Here is a 24,669-nt window from a genome sequence, read left to right as displayed (position 1 = left end):
CTTAGGGAAGACCAACAGCTGTTTGAGGGCCTGCAGATACCCTGTTGAACGAGTTGTTCAAACTCTTTCCGCGCAATAGCCAGTTTCTGGGATGGAAGAGGACGCACTTTCGAGAAGATCGGGGAACCAGTAGTATTAATGTGGTGCTGCACATTGTGCTTCACTGGTTTGGAGAGACTACACTCGGTAGTAATCTGGCTGAACTTTTGGAGAAGTGCCCGAACACGAGAGTCGGTAATGTCTTCTTAAAGAACGGAAAGATTATTGCCTGGGTGAGATACCATTTGTCCCGACGAATTAAGGTTGGTCGTGGGGTCTATAAGGGACTTATTTTGCAAGTCTACCAGCAATCCATAGTGACACAAGAAGTCTGCGCCTAGTATGGGGAAGTTGACATCCGCCAGGATGAAACGCGAGGAAAATTTCCTACGCAAGCCAAGACTCACGTCCACTTGCCTATACCCTTAGGTGTTGATACGGGACGAATTCGCCACTGCTAGTTTCAGGGATTATGGAAATAGTTTATGGTGTTGGGGTACGGGAAGAACCGAAACTTCCGCAACAGTGTCCACGAGGTAGTCGCGCCTATTCAGGGGGTCGTAAATTGTTAGGCGACGTGGCGCTGCGTTCTGGGTGGCCGTCGCCAGGACCCCCCGCGGACCTAGTTTTTTGCGGCAGGCGTGAATTTACAAGGGATTGTTCATTTAGTGGCTTTATCACCGAATCTGCGGTGGTACCAACAAATCCCTCGGTCCGTGGACTGTCCTGACGACCGGCTACCTGATCGCCCTTTTCGAGTGGCAGACCGCGAGTGAGCTCGTGATCTGGTGCCCGAACGCTGAGCGTCCAGCGTCGCCTGCATCTCGGCTACTTGGCTGTTAAGGGGGCTATCTCGCGCCTTAAGACGCCCACTTCTTCCGATGGCTGTTGAACGGCTGCTATGGTCGGGCGTATGTGTACCTCGTGCACTTTGTCGGCCGCAACTGCCAGTGCCTTCAAGGAACCTGAGACGCACGCGAGGACCGCCTGGGTGCCTTCCGGGACTCGACGCAGCCAAAGGGACTTCATCAATTCGTCGTAGATCGAACTCCCAGCCAATTGATTTTACTTCGAATGTTGCGAATCCTACCGCGCCACAAAAGGACCTTATATTTTTCTACCAAATTATTCTTGTAGGTAAATATGTATATTGATCAGAGGCTCCATCTCCAAGACAATATGTATTATAATGTCCCAAATGTATCTATATAAACCGATTTATAATGTGTGATAAATCAGATGTGAAAATGTAAATAGGAACAGTTGGAAGGCTGACTGCCCTTTAGGACTTATGACTTAGCAGAACCTAATAACGACAAACAATTTAATTAGAAAAATCCTGTTTTATTTGTTTCATAATTTTAATGCTGTTATATAATTGTTACTAGAATTAAATTATTTTTTGCGATAAGGTTTTATAAATAACCAAATTCTAGTCATAATTTTGCTTAGTTCCAAGTTCAACACGAAGTGATGAAATTATTGTATTGTGATCATCAGTGTTTTCTTGTAATAATATAGTTGTTTCATGTGTAATAGAGTTTTGTTTATTACATGCAAATAAAGACACTTTTCTTCTTATTTTCCAGTAGTTGAGAATTGATAAGGCTAGCTTTATGATTGTGCAGGTTTTCTTCGTTCAAATCCGGCAATTTCTTTCAGCAACGTGAGGGGAAATGAGGAAAGGAGCTGTTAGTTCCAGGAACCCCCTACCATCCGGCCCATCCACCGGTCGAGCTACATCTTCTTTGCGACGAGAAGAACGTGAACGTAATGCGCAGCCCAGCTCCACTTGTCAGCTCTCCCCTTATCTACTTGACAATGTTGTCTGGAGAGAGATTCTGTGTTTAAATAGAGCTGCCAACGAACCCCATCCCACCCCATACAAGAAAAAAAAAAACGTAATGGGCGTCGACCACAACTCCATTGCAAAACGCACAACCAGGAGATGGTGCCTCTCCAATCTTATGCAGGACGACTGAAAACCTCCATGCCCACTTAGGAGCTGGGTAAGGAAATAGTCAGTCTCACCATGTTTCCGATTCAGCCACATTCCTAAGTTCCATCTGTCACTAGTCTCACTTTGCCACTTACCTGTACTGCGTTGTCGTTCTTCACGAGTAACCACCTCCATTGCCTCTTCTCCCTTGCTCTTGTTTGTGGCTTTCCGCTTTTTAGCGCGATCATCATCCCGGCCGGTTCAGAGACAGTGCGGTACGCAGACGTCACCCACAAAGGTCACCGTCTCTGTATTTGGGCGAGACGTTTAAGATATACCTCTCCGCCTAGAGCGTCAGCCCATACCTCTGTGCCGTAGGGCTGAGTAGATGTCGCCTGCTAGACGCAGGCCCTCCCATATTTGCTATTTGCAGCCTTGTTTGCCGCTGCTTTGATTTGCCCAAAAAAGCTCATCTTTGAGTCAAGAGTCACTCCAAAGTATTTTAACGTTGGTTTTGACTCGATTATCGACTCGCCGAACGATGTGGGATGCAGGGTCGGAATTCTCTTCTTAGTCAGGATGACTACTTCGGTTTTTTCCAATGCTACATTGAGACCATGGGCAGTCATCCATCGGCTGTCCTGTCGCATCAATATGCCAAGTTTGTTTTGCACCTGTTCGACAGTCATCTACATAATCGACCAGGCGTGACTCTTCTGGCATGTCGAGTCCAAGCAGACTGCGCTACCTATGATGTGACCTCCATCCACCTCTGACACTCTAGCAGGGAGGGAGGGGAGAGAGAGCAGGGAGCGGTTCCTCAGATTATTCCTCAATATATATAAGGGATAGTTCGGTACGTGGAAAGTATTGTCTAGTGTGCCTAGAATGTCTTTACATCTTGCGGAATTAAAAGCATTTCTGACATCAGGCATCGTGAGGAGCACAACCCGTCGAACTGGTCGGTTGTGTGCCTTCGCTCGATGAACGGCATCCACAACTTGCATGACAGCATCGACTGTGAACCACCCTGACGTCGACTGTATACCTCGGTGGCTTAATTCGCAGGACCGCAATCAACGGCCGATGTTGAGGTGCGATGGTCTCATAGGGAACGACTTTGCAATCAGTGACAGTGGTAAAATGTTGGCGTCTTATGAGAATATAGTCGATTTGCGTTTTATTGTTCCCACTATGTATTCCATAGTGTAGTATTCATAAGTACAAGGTCATGGGTGTCCGCAAAATCGATTATACGGTCGCCACCCTCATTGCGCGCTCCGAACCCCTTTCCCCCATGGCACCTGTTACCGTCTGCCTTTTCACCCACATGACCAGCTCAAGTGAGAGTACCAACGATATGACCTGGAAATTACTCCTCTCCTTTTTGCAGCAATGTTTTAGTTTAGTGTTATTCTGGAGAAGGATGCTTTCTAGGACCAATTACATGTTATTCAGGGGAAACTTCTTAGTGGTGACATTGTGATAGTGATTGGTGACCTGAATGCCAAAGAGGGCTCTGACAACACCTTCCGCGGATATATGATGGGGAAACACGGTCTTGGCGACTGTAACGATAATGGTGAGGGGGTTGTAGATTTCTGCGGCTTCCTCCTCCACGGCATTAGTGGGACATCGTCCGAGCGCGGAACCTTTCAAAGTTGGGTATCAATCGACGGATACCGGACAAACAATCAACGTTTTCTGAATGTGCATTATAAAAGAGGCGCTGATATCGACCTTGAAATGGATTACCATCTAATGGTCGTTCATTTGCGTGTTGCGTCCACCACTTCCCGGTTGAAGAGCGAGCGCCCAAGTTCAACATCGACTGCTTGTATGATCTAGCTGTCCCTCGACGTTGGTGGTACTATCTTGCTGACTACGGAGTCGTGGTAGTGGATCGACGAACGGAAGGAATTGCAGGCTCTATTGACCACTGCGAGTGATGGCAGGCGCAACGCCCTCCAACTTCACTACCGAGTCAAATCGCTCAAGTTCATTGTGGCGTGAGCTGTGACAGAAGCGAATTTGCTACTTCACTCGTTAGGGAAGCCTAAAATTTAAACCGTACCACGAAAGAACTTGCTTGTGGTAGCAAATCCTTCGATGGTCCCGCGAAGGACGTTAACGGTTGAGTGCTCATCCACGATGACGAGTAACCGAACAGATTCAAAGAAAACTTCACCACGATTCTTAACCGCATTACATCCGGGAAGGTTCCTCCTCTCGTGGATGAAATGCTTAGTCTCCGTAAAATGCGGATAAGGAACCAATTACTCCCTTTTCGTCACATTTTTTAATACCATAATTTCTCCACTTCCGACAACTCGACAGTCAACATTTGTACGACTTGATATATCTAATTTTGCGGAACTGGTTGAAGGTTCACACTTTTAACCATTAATCCATCATAGAGTTATCTCTGGTTCCGCTCATCCGTATCAACTGTCCATTGAATTTAACATTTTTCATCATCTTCATCAACGGCGCAACAACCGGTATCCGCTCTAGGCCTGCCTTAATAAGGAACTCCAGACATCCTGGCGCCTTCTTGTTTTTCATAGTGGGGACTTGGTCTTCCAACTCCTTGAATGCTTTTTTCGCACCTTTGGCGCCGGAATGTTGGGATCCAGTCTTTAAAACTACAAGTCCTGTTGTCGTCATCATTTCGAGAATTCGTTTCTCTGTGGAGTCTGCGTAAGGCATGCTCCAATCAAGTACTCTGGTATTGAAATCACCTCCCACCAGGATCCGCTCGTCTGTTTCCAAGATAACGTCCTCAAGCGTAGAAAGTGCGACATAGTCTCATTCGGCGTCAGATAGACACTGAAAAACGATCCCTTCGAACACCGAATCCACACAAAACCGTTCCCTCGGCCTTTGTCAAGGAACTTAAAATGGCAGCAGTCAGTACCTGATATGTCGCGGTACCATGAAACTGGGTCCCTGTTTTAGTACTGCTTACTAAAGAGCATTAAATCAGTTTTGGTCTCTGCAGCAAATTTCACCAGCAACTCATGATCGGTTGCACTCCGGTGCATATTTATCTGTCGGATACGGATCTTGTTGATCGCGTCCGCTTTCTAGCTGTACTTTGACAACCCCTCCCCCCGCCCTGTCTCGATTTTTTGTGATCCCTACGTTTCTTCGCTACTGCTCTGCGGGACGGCTCACTCGGAGAGTGGATTCCATTGCATGGCATAGCTCGCAATTTAATTGGTGCAACTCCTTAATCTGTGACCTATCCACTGTCACTTCGGTCTTCCGATCACAGTGCGTACAAGTAGCAGACCTGTACGCCGACCAAGTCCTTCGTTTGGAATAGTATCAGGTCAGCATACTTCGATGATACGACGCAGACAGGAGTTAACGAAGGCTTGGAGCTTTTGAGTTACAGTGAAGTTCATTTTCCTTGTGTTGTCCCCATATAGCAACACAGAAAGGACACTAAACAGAACAGTTTCAACTTGATCATGGTGTTGAGATAACTACATTCCTAGATTTTAGACAGGCCAGGGGAATCCAATTCGGTGCCATCGTCCGCAGAAACCACGCTTCGAAGATATACAAATTCTTCTTCTTCGATGTTTTGCCCATTAATTCAGATAAGGAGAGTGTGTTGACCCTTCACGGTCTATCGACAAGGCAGCATGAAGAACATTATGAATAACAAGGAGAAATAATGCAGAATAATGCAATCCTGGCGTACCCCGTTTTGACCTCAAAATCCTCCGAGATTTTACTTCGGTGCAGCATGTGACATTTTGCACCATCATATGTTACTGTTATTTATATCTCCGGAATGCCCCTCTTGCGTAGAACACACCAGATATACTCTCTGTCCATACTATCGAAAGGTTCGAAATCCATGCTTTAAAATTTGTGACGACAGGGGACACGCAGATATCCTTCAAATTGTCACATTCAAAACGGGTGACTTTCTTTGGAATCTTAGTTATTATCCCGTTTTTCTACTCTCTGGAAAAGCGCTCGAATTTCCAAGATTTGCGTACGAGTGGAACCAACAATAATTCCGCGGGGAGACCGTCAAGCCCCCTGGCTTTACTCCATTTGAATGCCTTGGTGGCTGAAATGATTTCTTTTCTGTTTTGAGTGGCCATTTCATCCACAAGAAGAGGAACTTCACCGGATGTAGTTCAGTTAAGAACCGTGGTAAAGTGCTCTATCCACCTCTTCAGTTCCTAGTCATCGGAGATGAGAAGTCGATCGTTGACGTCTTTCATAGGACTATCCAACGATTTGCGACCAGATGCAAACTCTTTCGTGATAGGGTATATACTTTTGAAATCATTGCATTCTGCAGCACCTTCCGCTTCAAGCCCGTCATCACTCGCAGCGGTCAATAGAACTTTCAACCCCTTCTACTTACTGATCTACCCTACGATTCCGCAGTCTGCCACATTTTAGAACTTACGACGAGCCTTCGGGAAGCGGCGAACAATGTGCCACCAATGACGAGGTGGTACGAGCTGCAGAAACCTATAAATCTCCCAACATTATCGCTACGATCGCCAAGGCCATGCTTCCTCATCAGTTGTCCGAGCAAGGTCTTGTCAGAGCCCATCTTAGCATTTAGATAACCCATTACGATCACAATGTCACCTTTAGAAAGGCTCTCCTGAACTTAATGTAGTTGCTCGTAGAAAGCATCCTTCTCCACTACACCAGAAGTCATGATTGGCGCATAACATTGTCCAATTGTGGTGCTCCTTAACCTGGACCGGAATATTGCAGTCCGAAGTCTGTCAGAAACCGGCTCCCAGATTTCTTGGTTCGGAAATTTCCACAAATGAGTTCTGTCTCACTTTGAGTTAGCACATTTTGATCCTTCGCTCCAAAGTATTAATTGATCATCATTGGACGTGAGCTCACAGTGTTTTCAATTCACACCGATCAGTATTTTCTCCGCGTTCTTTGGCAGGGCAGTTCAATGACCGCTTCGTTATCGTTGAGAAATCGCTTTTGGACCACTACTGAAGCTCGTATGTATTTTTTGAAGTGAAGAAGAAGAAGACTGGCAGAAAAAAAAGTCTGAGAACTTTTCGCCCAGGTGGTGTCCCACAACACCGTCAATCTAGACTGTACAAAAATGAAAGAGCGTTATCTTCTCGGATGAAAACAGGATAGTCTTAAAAGGTCCAGATGGCCATCAGCGTGTCTACAGGTGAAATGAAAGGTTTGTTTCATGCGATATATCCGAAACCGTAGGTTACCAGAGAGGTTCCATAATGGTTTGACAGGTATCACTTACGAGGCTCGCCCGTATCTTGTTGTGTTCGATAGAGGCAGTGACCGCTCATAGATACGTGGAAGACGTTCTTCAAGACCATATCATATCTTTCGCATCATTCATTTGTGATAACTTTACATTCATGCATGATAACGCGCGTTTCCATTCGGCAAGATCAGTCGCAGAGAATCTCAATGAGGTCTGCACGGAGTCCTGATCCTAACACAGTTGAGCACAGTTGGTTCAACCTCCAAAGGCGTGTACGAGGAAGACTATCACCTATATGACCCTAGGACAGCTCAAGACTGCTGTGGTAGAGGGTTGGCATAATGTTCCCCAATCGGATATCTAACATATCATGAAAGGAATACCAAATAGGCTCCACGAAGTCATAAGGAGAGAGGCATCAACATCCATTTGTAATTTCGATTTTTTTTTAACTGGAACACATTTTTTAAAATTTCTTTCTTTATTTTTTGTTTAAATTTTCATGGAAGATGTCAAAAGATGGTTTTCAACGTTCTCATAAATCACTCCACATTTGATGATTTCTGCAAATTGGGCGGTTAATTGTACCTGTGAGCGTATATTAGAGGGCAAAGCTGATCATCGACCCTTTTTTCCTATAATTTGCACCAAAATGCTATACACATGCGCATGCCAGCGTACAATTAAATTCATTTTACCTAAGCCTATTTCCGTATCAAATGAAGTGAAATTATCGGATACGCACTATTCGCATGCCGACAACTGCACCTTAAGCCTTTTTATTTGTTGTTCATCCATTGTGTGACTGCCGTCATTAGTAAAGTTGTTATTTTTGTTGTTGGTTTTTGGTTATTGGTCGATCACCTAATCGCATGGGTGCGGCTGAGATTTCGTTTCCTAGGCCATTCATTTTGAATTATGCGTCAGTCAAATTCTCCCTTGGAAAAGATTTGAGGGTATGTGAAAATAGAGGGGTTTTTCAGGGAATTTTGAATACATAAATTTGAGAGAACACTGACTAGCGATTTTGGTTTCTGGAAACGACACTTTATTATATACAAAACGTTTATCTAAAATGTGATATAATCTCATCAGTGGTGCTACACTGCATTCTCAGAAATAGATTCCTTTTCATATATGCCTGAATCTCCCATTGGCACAGGGGCGACAATTGATGGCCTTTCATTTTCTTCAGAAATATTCCATGGTTGCACGTCAGCTTTCCCGAAATACAAAAACACAATGGACCCCAAAACTAAAATGCCACTTGTAGTTAGGAAAATAAGTTGCCACTGTTTTGGATTAGTCTGAAAATGAAAAGAGTTGATATGGCTGTGTATGTACAGAAAGTATGGGAATAATCTAAATTTTACTTTCGCTCTTTATGGTTCTGAGTTTTGGCCGACTATAAAAGGCAATGTACGGCGTCTTGCGGTAATGGAGACAAAGATGCTACGTTGGATTAGTGGCGTGACACGTTTTGATCACATCCGAAATGAGGATATCCGCGATGGATATGGGGTTGCACTGATCGCGGAAAAATTGCGAGAGGGGCGTCTTCGATGGTATGGTCACGTAATTCCCGCTAATGAGAATTCACTTGCCAAAATTGGTCTGAACATCGAAGTGGATGGTGAGCGACCAAAAGGCCGGCTAAAACAACGGTGGATTGATACGTTAGATGGGTATTTAAAAGCCTCGTGATTGCATCCACATCAAGCATTTAATAGAATCAAATGGCGAAACCGACAGCGAGGAGCCGACCCCGCTTGTGAGCGGGACCAAGGCTGAAGAAAAAGAAGAGATATGAGGATTGTTTATGGAAATATCCGAAAAATCTAAGAATCGTAGGAAGATCCTCCCATTCTGGTGACTGATAAATAAATAATGGATAATACGACTTAGACTGATTTCAAATTTACCGCAATGTCGTCCGTCCAGTCGCTTTCTATGGTTCTGAGTGTTGGCCGACTATAAAAGACCATGAACGGCGTCTTGCGGTAATGGAGACGAAGATGCTACGTTGGACTAGTGGCGTCACACGTTTAGATCACATCCGAAATGAGGATATCCGCGATCGTTATGGGGTTGCACCGATCGTGGAAAAGTTGCGAGAGAGGCGTCTTCGATGGTATGGTCACGCAATTCGTGCAAATGAGAATACACTTGCCAAGATCAGTCTGAGCATCAAAGTCGATGGTAAACGACCAAAAGGCAGACCTAAGTAACGGTGGCTTGATACGCTAGATGGGGATTTGAAAGCCTTGAGACTGCACCCAGATCAGGCATTCGATAGAGCCAAATGGCGAAACCGATCACAACGAGCCGACCCCGCTTGCGAACGGGACAAAGGCTGAAGAAGAAGAAGAAGAAGACTGATTTCAAGTGCGTTCCTTACAATAGAGCCAAAAAGGTAGTTTTACAACTATCAAAGCGCGAAAGTGTTCAATTACAAATTACGGGATTGTGGGTATGAACTTAAAAAGGATCTAATTATCCGTGCTGCTTTACTTGCTAAAAATCATAACTTACCGCATCCTTAACGACTCCGCCGACAACCGCCTGTGACGCGATTGCGAAGACATTCGATAAAGCATTTGAAACTCCCATGAGGGTTCCGGCAAAGTTTGGTGTTAGGTCGATATGGTTGATGAGGAATCCAACGTATGTTCCAGCACTGCACCCAACTGCCATTGTCAGCAGAAAAATGGCCGCAAACTTTTGATCCTGATTGGTGAAACTCATTCCAATTAGGGCCACTGCAGGCACCAACCCACCTATCGTATTGAAGAGTTTCCGGTTCTTTACGGCGGAAAGAATTTTCTTTCGTTCAAGAATATCAGCGATCACGCAGCATAGAAAGCAAAGACAGAATAGAGTGAAATGTGGTATCGCGGAGGCGATAGCGTTCTCTCTTATTGATAGGTCGTGGACATATCGAGTATAGCGCGGTCCTTGTACAAACAGCATCGTCATTGCCCATTGTGTTGTACTATCTGTAACAAACAGTGCAATCGCTGGTGCAGAAGTCATCATCTTCAGCCACGGAGTGTTTGGTCTCTTCTCACTATTCGACATCCCTTGGCTTTGTTCAATATACTTCTTCTCTGCGAACGATACGAATTTGCATTTTGCCGGCGTGCTACCTCCGAAAATGAACCAAATAACGCACCAACATAGTCCCACGCCTCCCCATATGTGAAATATATTGGGCCATCCCAAAGACTCAGTTATTTGGCCGCTTGTGCTCATCATTCCGACTACACCAAGCGATGTGCCCGAATATGCAATGGTAGCAAGGACCCCACGCTCATCGAGTGGCGCCCATTTTGATATGATTACATGACATGCGGGGAACGTTACTCCTTGACATAAACCAATAACTATTCTAATAGCGAACAATAGATACCAGTCGCCTAAATGTGTCCCGATCGGCGTTATAAGAGATAGTAAGGAACAGATCACTGTCGCAAGCAGCAACACATATTTCGCTCCGTACTTTTCAGCCAGGTATCCGCCAGGAATTTGTGATAACATGTAGCCCCAGAAAAAGGCTCCTAGTACGTTCGCCTTGACACTTTCGCTCCAATTAAATACCTGCAAGAAAATGAATTGGTTAATGCAAACCGTTAAACGTAGGAAATTGAAATGAAACATCATCGACAGTTTGGAGAAAGAGGTGTTTCAAAAGAGTTCATTACTTCTGAGGACGCCCATTGGAGGAAGGCAAAAAGATACCTTATAAACAGACCGGTCGGCAGTTTTCATGGGGTAGACAGTACAAGGGCCAGAGACGCTTCACGCATTAACGCAACCTGGATGAAGTGGCGTTCCACAACTGGTGTCCTTTGTGATCGACGTATCAACGAACGTCTCAAATCTAAAATTTACCGCAATGTCGTCCGTCCAGTCGCTCTCTATGGTTCTGAGTGTTGGCCGACCATAAAAGACAATGAACGACGTCTTGCGGTAATGGAGACGAAGATGCTACGTTGGACTAGTGGCGTCACACGTTTAGATCACATCCGAAATGAGGATATCCGCGATCGTTATGGGGTTGCACCGATCGTGGAAAAGTTGCGAGAGAGGCGTCTTCGATGGTATGGTCACGCAATTCGTGCAAACGAGAATTCACTTGCCAAGATTGGTCGGAACATCGAAGTCGATGGTAAACGACCAAAAGGCAGACCTAAACAACGGTGGCTTGATACGCTGGATGGGGATTTGAAAGCCTCGAGATTGCACCCAGATCAGGCATTCGATAGAGCCAAATGGCAAAACCGATCACGACGAGCCGACCCCGCTTGTGAACGGGACAAAGGCTGAAGAAAAAGAAGAAGAAGAAGAGTACAAGGGCCAGAGATGTTGCAGGTGCTAGAGCTTCACCGGTTCGATCATCTCTTCCGATGTCAAAAACGGTAAAAGGTGGAGATCAGGAGAGCTTTCGGAAAACTAACAAATATGGAAGCACACAAAAAAATGAAGCAGAATGTCAGATATATAAAAGGAAAATATGATAGCAAAAGGCTAAAATAAGCCCACAATGGAAGACTATCAAGCTGATACTAAAAGAATGTTCTATGAGGGTGAAAGGTTGCCGACTGTCGGTACGTCATCGGCAGTAATAGATACTCCATTTGAACTATACGTAGAAGGGCCATCTGGCAACTTTCCTTTAGATCAAAAGCGGGTATGCATGTGTATGTGTATGTGTGTGGTGGGGGAGAAGCTACAGCTTCTGAGCACTCAGGCCGTGTTGGCCCATTGTACTCGCCTCCCCCGTCTAACGGGATATTCCGGATTCGTTAACGCATCGCAGGATTTCCATTAGTGGATGTGATGCTAGCCGTCGCAATTGGAGGACATCGGCACCATAGATCTGATGCCTGATGCGTCCATAGGCGGGGCATTCACATAGGAAATGCTGCGTGGATTCCGCTTCCTCATTACAGGAGGGACACGTATCATCTTCGGTAATTCCTATTCTGAACATATGCCCAGCTAGTGAATTATGGCCTATCAGAATGCCCACAATATACCTGCAAGTTCTCCTGCTTTTCGACAGGATAAACTTTGCGGTACGTATGTTGGGTTCTGGCAGGAAAAGTTTGGTGTGTCGAGCAATATTTAAGTTCTGCCATCTGTCGTTATGGGAAACTTGTTCCCACTTTTTGAAAAGAGCTTTAGCCAATGCTACTGATACCCCAATTGCTGGCTCCGGTCCCGGCATAGGGGAGATTGACCCCTCTTTCGCTAAAGCGTCCGAGATGTCATTTCCCTCTATGCCACAGTGACCAGGTACCCAGAGTAGTTCCACCGTATTGAATCTAGACATAGAGTTCAAACGGTTTCTGCATTCCTGAACGATTTTTGAGGTGATCAAAGGACTGCTCAGTGCCCTCAGTGCAGCTTGACTGTCACTGCAGATTGCGATGCGCCTGCCCTTCAACCGCTCGTCAATCACCTAGTTTGCCACCTTTAGGATCGCATAAACTTCGGCTTGAAAAACCGTGGCATATTGTCCCAAAGAAAAAGCCCACTTCTCGTTTTTATTCGAGAGGTAGACTCCGGCTCCAGAACCCTCTTCTGTTTTTGAGTCATGGGTGTAGAAGACTTCCCGTATATCCCGCCCCATAGATCTAATCAAATTAGTCTATGAGCTGCTCTCATTGCAGCGTTTTGAATAAATATATCCAGGGGCTGCAAATTGAGTAGTGCATTCAGAGCTGCGCCGGATGTCGTGCTCATGTCACCAGTGATACCCAGACAAACAGTTCTTTGCAGTGCGGCTAGTTTACAGTGGAAACCTTTTTGTCTCACCTTAACCCACCACACTACGGATGCATATACGAACATCGGCCTAATGATGGCAACGTATATCCACATTACCACATGAGGCCTGAGTCCCCATGTCGAGGCAAAGGTCCGTCTGCACAGCCCATAAGCTGTGAGAGCTCATTTCATCTTTACCTCTACATGTTTGTTCCAAAGAAGTTTTTTATCTAGAGTGAGCCCCAGATATTTCACTTCTTCGGAGAGTTGAAGGGTAGTATCCCTCATCTCAGGCAGACAAAGTCCATCCAGTTTTCTCCTTTTTGTGAATAAAACCATTGTGTTTTATTTGGATTAACTGACAAACCATGTCTGAGGCACCAGTTGTCTATCAAATCAACGGCACGCTGTATATTCCTACACACCGTTCCAAGATCCCGATCAACAGCAAGTACAGCCACGTCATCAGCATAAGCTTGAGCGTGTATTGGCAAATTTTGCAGTTCGCATAGTAGTGAGTCGATCCGCATACTCCACAGAAGCGGCGAAAGCACACCTCCTTGGGGGCAGCCGTTCTTTACTTCTGTAGTCAGGTAGCGATCGACCCCTACCTTAGCGCACAGCAATCTTTGCGTTAGCATAGCATGGATCCACTTAATTAAAGCATCATCAACACCATGCGCTCTGGCGGCATCACAAAGTTTTTGAAAAGGCGCACAGTCAAAAGCCCCTTCAATGTCCACGAACACCCCCATCGCGTACTCCCCATTCAAAGTTGTATCCTCTATCTTTGTGACCAAAGAATGAAGAGCAGACTCACAGGACTTTCCACGTTGGTAAGCATGTTGGTTTTCACTGAGTGGGTGTGAGCTAAGTGCGTTTCCACGAATGTGACGCTCCACCAGTTTCTCCAAACATTTCAGCAAGAATGAAGTCAAGCTGATCTGTCTGAAGTTCTTTGGATTAGAATAGTCATCTTTCCCGGGTTTCGGTATGAAAACTACCTTAACCTGTTGCCAAGAAGAAGGCACGTGGCCCAGAGCAAGACATCCTCGAAAAATATTTCTTAGAGGTCACTCTAAATGCTCCATACCCTCCTTTAGCATTGCCGGATAGATGCCATCCATGCCAGGTGCTTTGAAATGTTCAAAGGACAGTATGGCAGCTCTCACCTTTTCATGGGTAACAACCGCTTTCGCAGTGTTCCAGTTCCCCTTGCAACGCTTGCGTGTTGAAGGGGTTGCAAGAACCGTCAACTCTCCCCCTACCACTTCTCTCACTCGTTCTCCCGGGTGGTGTATTTCCAGGAGGGTCTGTACTGAATCCAGTCTGCAGCTCGTGAAAGTACCGTCGGGTTTTCTAAGAGAATCCAACTTGGCCGACTCATCCCTTTTGAGGACTCTGCACAGCCTTGAAGTCTCCCTTTCGCCTTCCAGTTCCTCACAGTACGCTCTAAAGGAATCTCGTTTCGAGCACCTCACGAGCCTTTTATATTCACGTTGTGAGTTCCTGAAATTTAACCAGTCTTCGTCCTTGTTACTTTTGCAAGCATGATTTAGAAGTCGCCTGGTTGATTTCCTGAGTTTTTGCAGTTCTCGGTTCCACAAAGGAACCGTTTTACCGCTTTGGCCTCGGGAAATAGGACAAGCCTCTTCATAGCACTCTAAAAGTGTGCCGTTCAGAGTTTTCAATTCATCTTCCAGCACCAAAGGAGTCCTTAGTCGTCTAAAGCGGGCAATACGGTAGATAGTATTTCTGAGGAGATTTGGAATTCTGATTTTTCCTTTGGAACCATCAAAAGGGAATACATTCATACATATCGAAGACGCAACTGCCAAAAAGGTATCACAAATAACTAACTGGATGGACAACGGAGACATCTGATACTGCCGAGCTGCTGAATCTTTGAAGTAGATTTAATTAGGCTATGCGTCGTATCTGGTGGGGACTCCCTTGGGAGGTAGGTAAATTTAAGCCTCTACAGAACAGCTTATGTAGTTGTTATAAAAGCTGAGGGAGTTCACCTACCTGCATCTTTTTGTTAATGCAGTGATAGTGCTCTTCTCACAGAAGAAAGAGGTGCACAAAAAAAAACTCCTGGAGATTTGTTGGAGAATTGAGAATAGTGGGACTCCGGTTTAAATTATTTTCTTAGTAGAGCCATGAATCTCATTTGTTTGAGAGACACCCGAGTAGTTTGGTATTAGAAGTTTTCAAGATGGAAGGAGTTTTCCAGCTCAATGGAAAAGACGGAGATTTGCTGGAGATACATCACCATATCGCCCGATCTGCCTTATAGACACGTTAAGGATCATACCAGAAAATAATCTATTATAGACTTTCCCTATCATAGAAAGTGGGAATGACTTAGTAACAATTCTGTTTTCCCCAAGCCAATATTATGATTTACCCGATAGACAAGACATTGAAGCAAGGTGTCCTCCAGGACGATATCACCATGCTAGGTCATGGTGGCATCGGGCTTTAAAGTTACGTTCAAATCAGTTCAAATCAGCTAGAAGAGAAAGCTTACAGAACAGCATTGGCTAAAACAGGCGTCTATAGTTACTTGATTGGCCCGATCGAAAGTACCTACCGAAAAGTAGCGCCCTAAACCGTGACGGCAGGAGTGCCACAAGAGTATTTTGCAACCAATCCTTTTATCAACAAGGTCAATGTTTGAGCTGCTTTGACAGGTGCTTGTACGCCTCTGTGCTAGCTAGGTTCGGAAATGGCGCGGGGGGGGGGGGGGGGGGGGGGGGTGGTCCTTTGGGCACAGCGCACTTCGATTGAACTTCAATATTTGCAGGTTTTTGGGTTAGCTTTCCCCTGTTGATCGTCTCCGGCCACTCATGTTGGTGTTTTGACCACCGCAATATCTATTGGTCATTACAAATGGCGCTCAACGTGGGGCCCGAACTCAAGACCCTTAGATTAAGAGTCTCATGCTCTGCTGACTGAGTTTGCCGGACGAAATCAGAAAGCAAACAACTCACAGTGGCTCCGGTATTAATCAGTCCAGAAACACGTTCACCCAAGACTGTAACATCCACATACGAACGAATATCATTACTGGGCCGCATTATTCGTAGCCAGTACTGAACGAGCACGTAAACCGCTTATATTTTTTCTTCGCCACCTCTGCCGCCCCGAAAATCTTCTTTCTGGTCGCTTGGTATTGTTGCAGTTTCACGTGCAATGGCCTCAGAACTGAAAGCATTGGTTTCCTGGACACAATGAGTGCTGGAGTTACATCCAGGTAAGTCATATTTTAATTAGCAGACAGCTTGAACACGGTAACTTTCGGAGTTACCTTGGAAGACTTCGTAATAACTACACAGTCATGTTTGTCCGATACAGGAACGCCCTGGTGACTAAGGCTGGGCTCTGGAGCTCGTGTAACGTGTGTTCGGGATCCCATAACCGTAACAGAGGAGTTTGACTCCCAATTTCGAACAAATGCCCAATCTGCTGGCAATTTCAGCAGACTAAAACAGAACCACAATCTTCAATCTCAGACTAAGGATATGCTGAGATGCACTTTATGTCCACCTCCTTTCCAGATTCAGCACAATAACTGTGGAATTGGTTAGAAAGCCTGCTTGAGAGACGCTCCTCTAAAATTTCGCTCTGATGTACTTAATTACGCAGTTCGCGAACCGTACTAGCCGGAAAATAGAGAAGTTTTCACAGGACATTGGGTCTCAGCCCACACGTAGCAACTCTACCAATTTACCTCTCGTTAAGGTGGTCAAAGGGTAGTATAGGTCCCAGGGCGAAACGTGGATTGGTACCCACGATGCAGCATAAAACCTGGGAAATGCCTGCTGAACCAACACCAACAGCTCTACTACCAAACCCTATCTCCACCTCCACGTGGTGACCGCTGGGAGCTCTTTCTTAACGAAAAGCTGCAGACGGAGAAGGATGAAGGCGAGTCTCCCGCGCCTAAAAACGGGACAAATTGTACCAACTGGTCCTCCAGGTTGGGGGTTGGGTAGGGCTGACAACCCTACACGGAAAACAACTTGTTACGAAGCCACAACAGGAGCCTCGGACAGGACGAATTTTAAAACGACGGACCCGGCAACGACAACGGAATAACGATTTGCGCATTTTCTCATGGAACGTGCGCTCCCTGTACAGAGATGAAGCTGATGAGCAGCTAGCCGATACCCTGTCCCAATATAGGGCTGATATAACAGCGTTGCAAGAGATACGATGGACAGGGACCGGTTTCCTGGAGAAGAGCCACTACACCATATATTATAGCGGTCATCCAGTAAATCATGTGCTCGGAGTAGGTTTCTTAGTCAGCCAAAAAATGAAACCTGCTGTTATCGGCTTTGAAAACATAAGCGAACGGCTATGCACTCTGCGCTTGCGAGGCAAGTTTAGAAATATAAGCCTCATAAACGTTCACGCCCCTACAGAGGAGACTGCAGAGTCGGAGAAGGATACCTTCTACGAGGCAGTAGAACGAACCCTCGAAGCCTGTCCCAGATATGATATCAAAATCATACTTGGGGATTTTAACAGCCAAGTAGGGAAGGAGCCCGTATTCAGGCGATACGTTGGCTCCCATAGCTTACACGAAAAAACAAATGATAACGGACTGCGGATTATTCAATTAGCAGGGTCTCACGAAATGGTTGTTGAAAGTACCTGGTTTGCGCGGAAAGCGGTCCACAAACATACGTGGGCCTCTCCAGACGGAACCACTTTCAACCAAATTGACCACGTGTTGATCGAACGCCGCCACCGCTCAGCCTTGATGAATGGCAGAACATATAGGGGGGCAAATATAGACTCGAATCACTATCTCGTTGGCATGGTGCTCCGAGCTCGAATAACAATACCACCTAGAATCCCCTCTGACAATCAGGTGAGAGTGAATACTGAAGCCATCCACAACACAAGTGTGCCGCCACACCTATAAGAGGGAAATAGATGCCGCAATAACTGCAGTCAACAGAGGACCTGGAGATGAAGCATCAACAAATGATCTTCACAATGACCTGAAGAACGTTATCATGGATACGGCCACAAACATACTTAGCCTCAGTCGCAAAAGGAGTCGGAACGGCTGGTTTGACGATGAATGTAAGCTAGCAATGGAACGGAAGAATCCCGCATACCGAGTAATGTTTCATTCTCAAAGAACGCGGGCACGCGCAGAGACTTATCACGAACTCCGTCGAGTAGAAAAGCGACTTCGCAGACGGAAAAAGGAAGTCTGGGAGAACCAACAAGTCCGTGAACTAGAAAAGTACAGGGAGCAACCGCACCAGGCGCGGAAGTTTTACCAACAAGTTAGCAGGATGAAACCTTATACACCTCGATGCTCATCCTGCCGAGACAAAGAGGGAAATCTGATTTCCGACAGAATGGGCATGTTAGAGCGATGGGTTGAGTACTTTGATGAGCTACTGACCAACCAGAACATCGGCGACTTGGAGGTCCCGCCAACTGAAGACGACGGACAAATACTGCCACCACCAAGTTTAGGAGAAACAGTTCGTGCAATTCATCAGCTAAAAAATCATAAGTCGCCAGGAGCCGATGGAATTACAGCCGAATGGGTTAAATATGGAGGCGACCAGTTACACCAAGTGGTTCATCAACTTGTGCTCAAGGTATGGGACAGCGAATCAATGCCTGACGATTGGCAACGAGGCATTATATGTCTCATACATAAAAAGGGAGATATCAGACAGTGCAGCAATTATAGAGGTATCACGTTGCTGAGTACCATCTATAAGATATTCTCCACTATCTTGCTAGGCCGGATAGCCCTATACGCCCAGAACATCATTGGCTCCTACCAATGAGGCTTCACTCCAGGCAAATCAGCAACATATCAGATTTTCTCTGTGCGGCAAGCGATGGAAAAACTGTTGGAATATGGACAACAGTTGCACCATCTGTTCATTGACTTTAAAGCCGCCTATGATAGCATAGCCAGGGTAAAACTGTACACGGTCATGAGAGAATTCGGTATCCCGACGAAATTAATAAGACTGACTAGGCTGACCCTGACCAATGTGCGAGGCCAGATGAAAGCAGCAGGATCACTCTCAAAACCATTCGACATCAACAACGGTCTAAGAAAAGGGGATGCCCTATCATGCGTCCTCTTTAATCTGGCCCTCGAGAAAGTGATCCGTGATGCTGAGGTAAATGCAAGAGGTAGGATCCTCTTTAAGTCCACCCAACTACTGGCCTATGCTGACGATATCGACATCATGGGAAGAACCACCCGAGACGTACAAACTGCCTTCATCCAGATCGAGCAGGCGGCGATTATCGCGAGCTCTTGGGCTGCACATCAATGAAGGCGAGACAAAATATATGGTGGCAACGTCAGTACCGAAGACGAATCAACCAACAACATCAAACCGCACTGGTCAAACACGAAGAAGAATAAGGATAGGAGAATACAATTTTGAAACCGTTGACAATTTCGCCTATCTAGGGTCGAAAATCACAACCGATAACAGCTACGATGATGAAATCCGCGCACGGTTGTTGGCAGCCAGCAGAGCCTATTTCAGCTTACAAAGACTGTTCCGCTCGAAACGTCTCACCATAGGGTCAAAGCTCTTACTGTACAAGACTATGATCTTGCCAGTCCTCATGTATTCCTCGAAAACTTGGATTCTTAGCAAGAAGAATTGCGAACTCTTTCCCGCGTTCGAGAGAAGAATCCTCCGAAGAATTTTTGGCCCTCTACATGAGGATGGACGATTCCGCAGCCTACACAATGACGAAATCTATGACTGATACCATGACCGTCCGGTTGTGGATAAAATCCGGTTCAATAGGTTACGGTGAGTGGGTCACTTAATCCGTATGGATGAGGATGATCCCACCGGGAAAATCTATAAGGGCAATATCTATGGAAGAAAAAGAAGACGAGGCAGACCCTGCCTAAGATGGAGCGATGGCGTAGGTCAAGACGTCAGACAGCTTTTAAGGATATCGAATTGGTGGACCTCGGCGCAAAACCGGGATGTCTGGAGTTCCTTATTAAGGCAGGCCTAGACCGGATACCGGTTGTTGCGCCGTTGATGATGATGATGATGTTTTCCCCAAGCCAATATTACGATTTATCCGATAGACATGCTATTGAAGCGAACATTGCCACCTCGGTGACATCGGGCTTTAAAGTTCCGTTCACTTCAGTCAGAAGAGGATGCTTGCAGAACAGCATTAGCTAAAACAGGCGCCCATAGTTACTTGACTGGTCTGATCGAAAGTAGCTTTTCCGAAAAAATTTAGCGCCCCAAACCGTTATCAACAAGGTCAATGTTTGAGCTGCTTTGACAATTGTCGGCAACCAAAAGCAGGGTTAAGTGCATATACTCCTTTTGAGTTTTCGAAAAGTGCTACTGCAGCTCAATGGACGGTCAGAGTACATATATAACCAATAATCAACAACGATCTCACTTAGGCGGTTTGAGCGGTTCGATCCCTCACGTGGCATTTTTACAAATTTTCACGTGTCCTTTCCGGTGTGTGGGCCTGCATCGGATAATGAAACATACTCAGTCATGGGAGTTCGCGTGCACCTATCGAAATGAACAACATGCGAGCTAAATCTGGAACTGAAATACAAAAAAGACGGTTCGTGAGAGATCGACGAGTTCAAAGGACCCTCCTCCATATTCCCGAACCTGGCTAGCACAAAGGTGAACAAGCACGTGCTGACGGAGTACTTCAATAGAGCTTCAATATTGACAGGTTTTTGGGTTAACTTTCCCCTCTTGGTCGTCTCCGGGCACTGAGGATGGTGTTTTGACCATCACAATCTCTATTTGTCATTTAAAATGGTTCCTAACGTGGGGTCCGAACAGAAGACCCTGAGATAAAGAGTCTCATGCTCTACCGACTGAGCTAACCGGGCGAAATCAGAAGTCGAACAACTTACGGTGGTTCCGTGACCAATCAGTCCTGAAGCACGTTCATTCAAAACTGTGACATCCGCATACGGGCGAATATCATTACTGAGTTGATTTGTAAGAACGGCTGAGTAGTAGAGATGAGAGAGGTTGCGCATTACTTTTGGAGTTCTGTGGAATGCGTGATAGTATCTACACAGTCACTCGCCCTATACAGGAACCCCCTGGTGATTGGGGTTAGGCTCTGGAACTCGGCATTTTGGACATAGATCTGACGAGTAAGTGTGTTCGAGAGCCCATAACCGCAAAAGCCTACGAAGAAATGCCGATTCTGGTGACAAATGCTGAAATGCACGATATGCTGAAATGCACTTGATGCCCACCTCGTTTCAAGATTCAGCAGAATAACTCTGCTATTGGTTAGAGAGCCTGCTTTAGAGAGGCTCCTCTAAAATTTCGCTCAGCTGCTCTTGATTATGCAACTCGTGAACCGTGCAAACGCGTACTGGCCAGAAAATAGAGTAGTTGCCTCAGAACATCTTGCGTGCGGCCTCACATCAGTTCAAGGATGTTTTAGTCATCTAGAGAATCCCTAAATCGCTGGCGAATAGCTTCACATAAAGAGGTCCATTCGATTCGTCCGACAGACTGGTTGTAGTCCCAGTGTCAATCTGCTGCTCTGTCTTTGAATTGGGTGTGTACATAAGTGAGTGAACTGGTTGATGGAAAGAGATGTTGGTTTGCTATCGAACACCACATCCTAGGATGCCATGATAGTGTAGACACGATCCCTTGAAAACTTATTAAACGGTCATGCCTGACATTCAAAAGGCGAATCGTCATTGTCAGAGTCGTCATAATTATACATGTAGTCAGGTCCGCACCAGTAGTCATGTCCTTCTAAGTTATCGGATTCGTACCTATCGTTAAATCTGTAAAAAATTACGTTATGTTTGTCGTCCTGATTTTAAGTTATGTGTATTTCGTCCATCCTCACGTTTTTGTCCTAAATACGCGACACGATTTGAAGCAAGCTGATGTTATGCATATTTCTTTTCGAGACTCGAAGTGCAGAAATTCGCTCTTGAACCAATTCTTCAACCAGTGAAGCGACATATGAGTTCGCCGTCCTTGAATCCTGCGTGAAAAGATCAAACCAACCTATAGAATCTCTCCTCGTGGACTCATGACACCTTCAATCGTTGCGGTGCGGTGGCAGGTCTAGCTCAGCTGAGCTCCATTAACCTGGAGGCAACGTGAAGGGCAGGCTATATGAATTTTTCGAAGAATAATCACGATATTGAGACATACTGAAGATTATTTAAAATCGGAAGTGACCGAAAGGGACATCCTCCAGAATCATGGCTTGAGTATATCAAGGAAGGGTGGGAACCTAAGAGGCCTTCACGATCAATTTCCACATCATTTTAGCTTTTTGGGTTTGCCCTCCTCTCTTGGTCGTCTCCGGGATCTTAAAATTGTCTTTTGACCATCATAATCTTTGTTAGCCATTGGCCACTGTGCAAATTTAGCAGAGAGATCGTGAAGGAGACCCAGGTGAAGTTCAACGAGGTACTGAGTCAATGCTTTCGGCAATCGAATTCTCAAAAGAATGTGGGGAGACAGTGACTGCTCAATGAGATGTTAAAACGAGTTGTATGTATTATATGATGAATTAGAAGGCGCCACCCATAGTAGGATTCGAAGGCTCCAGGCAGGGCAGGCATTGTAGAGCAAATGAACGTCAAAAGAATTCCTAGGCGCCTACTCAAAAACAGGAAAACTCCGAAATAGATGGTCTGACTCAGTGGACAACCTAAGTTGAACGCTGATCGGTATGCGGTCATTGGACCGAAAGAATGGAGATGAAGACTTCTGGAAGTCAAGTGCTGTAGCTCCATAGAAGAGGAACATGTACTCAGAAACACTTTGACTCGATTGGCGAAATATGCTAGAAGGACGAGGAAAAAAATTGGAAATAAGTGGGATGACAATTTCAGGAAAAATGTATTTGGGGTAAGTATCTCTCTCCGAAGAAACATAAAAACATTCTGACTGGGCCTTTTAATAAAAGATAGTAAACTTCTTAATTTTCTCTCCTGGAGTATGGATGCGTGGTTAACTGCTGATATCAAAGTATTTTTCATATATCATTACCTCTTGATTACTCCGTCCCTTATCCGTCATAGGTACTATGGCTACCGATAAACTAGCTCTTATAGCATATAAAATTGCAAGACACGCAAATAAAAACACACACTGCAAGTGACGACATCCTATGCATACTGAAATGAATAGAATTAGCTTAGCTGATGATTATATAATATTTATTTACCCACCCCGACTACAAATTTGACCGATTATAGGCATAAATCTAGTGTAGAATTAAGAATTTATTTTAAAATAATTACATGAGCTACAAACAAAAACGAAAAATTTAGTGCAAACATCTAAAATTTGGTTCTTTAAAATCTAATTATTGCCGCATTTTTTTCCGAAGTTTAACTAAAATCAACCAGATGAAACTATGCTGTCAAAATTACTGACTTCATTTTTTGACGCAGTTTCCAAGGGTGCAGTTGATAGGTCACATTTTATTTTTTCAGAGTAGCATTTCAAAATTGAGGACGTCTCAGATTTTTCTTATTTTAAATAGCAACATAGATACATTGGTGGTCAAATGATGTGATCTGGTATAGCACAAATCCTGTGAAACGTCTCAAAAGAGGGTGAAGGCAGGCTTTCCGCAACTTAAAATTGGAAAACTATCCAGACCGGTACTGCTGCTAGGCGAAACGCTGACAACGCTTTTTCGGAAAATATCAAAATGTTCAGGAATCCAGGATACATCCTAGGATTAGACGGATCAAAGGGGAACGACTTCGGCAACGTAAAATAGACTACTTTTTTGGGTCTTGGAATGTGGGTTCCCTTTTTCGAACGGGCGAACTGCGGGAGCTTCTCCTAGAAGTATCCCGTAAGAGCATTAGCATCCTCGCGCTCCAAGAAACGAAATGGCTTGGAAGCGAAGCAAATGGTTGCCGATCTTACACAATATTTACCAGCAACAAAGAGTGACGAACCAGAACACATTTAGGGAGCCGGTAACTGATTTCAGACCGATTAATGAACAAATCTACTTAATCCCCTTCAATATGAAGTTCCTCAATGTATGGTATATCAACGGCCATGCACCAACGGAGAACAAAGATGATGCCATTAAAGACGAATCCTACACCCGATTGGACAGAATTTTTGCCGGGTTGCACTTCAATGACATCAAAATATTATTGGGAGACTTCAATCCTAAAATTGGCAATAGACCGTTTCATAGAGGCTAAGCGCCACTTGCTTCCCTATAAAAACATACACGAAATGACGTGGACATCACCAGACGAGCAAATCGACTATGTCCTCGTCAAAAACAAAACGAGCTCCTACAAACATATTGGATGTGAGGACGCTACGAAGTGCTAACTGTGACTCGGACCATTTCCTGGTTAGAGGGAAATGCCGCTGTCGAATAGCCAAAAATAGTCATAGCCACAGGAGCTGGAATTCTAAGATCTGTCAAAGTTGCTTATATATCCACAATCAAGGCTTATTTCAACGCACTACCTCTTCCTCGTCCAAAGAAATTAGTGAGAAAACGTGGCGAAAAATTAGGGATCGTATTCAAAGTGCAGCTAAGGACACGCTAGGGCATGTAGAACGAATGGTGCAATAATGCTTGCCTGGAAAGGATTAACAAGAAAACCGAAGCCTACGGACTACTA

At 45.2% G+C, this 24,669-nt stretch overlaps 1 protein-coding gene across 1 annotated transcript; it reads right to left on the bottom strand.

The window, feature by feature from the left end:
- Window positions 1-8,245: 8,245 nt before the first annotated feature.
- On the bottom strand, window positions 8,246-23,422 carry LOC119661045 (vesicular glutamate transporter 1-like). Its single transcript, XM_038070241.1, has 4 exons — window positions 23,233-23,422; window positions 23,051-23,178; window positions 9,753-10,817; window positions 8,246-8,527 (listed from the first exon to the last, which is right to left on the bottom strand). The coding sequence occupies exons 1-4, from the start codon at window positions 23,261-23,263 to the stop codon at window positions 8,321-8,323; spliced, it is 1,431 nt and encodes a 476-aa protein (XP_037926169.1). The 5' UTR covers window positions 23,264-23,422; the 3' UTR covers window positions 8,246-8,320.
- Between the last annotated feature and the right edge of the window lie 1,247 nt (window positions 23,423-24,669).

Source organism: Hermetia illucens, chromosome 1 (assembly GCF_905115235.1).
Source record: "Hermetia illucens chromosome 1, iHerIll2.2.curated.20191125, whole genome shotgun sequence".
NCBI lineage: Eukaryota > Metazoa > Arthropoda > Insecta > Diptera > Stratiomyidae > Hermetia > Hermetia illucens.
This window is presented reverse-complemented; position numbering and strand designations above follow the sequence as displayed.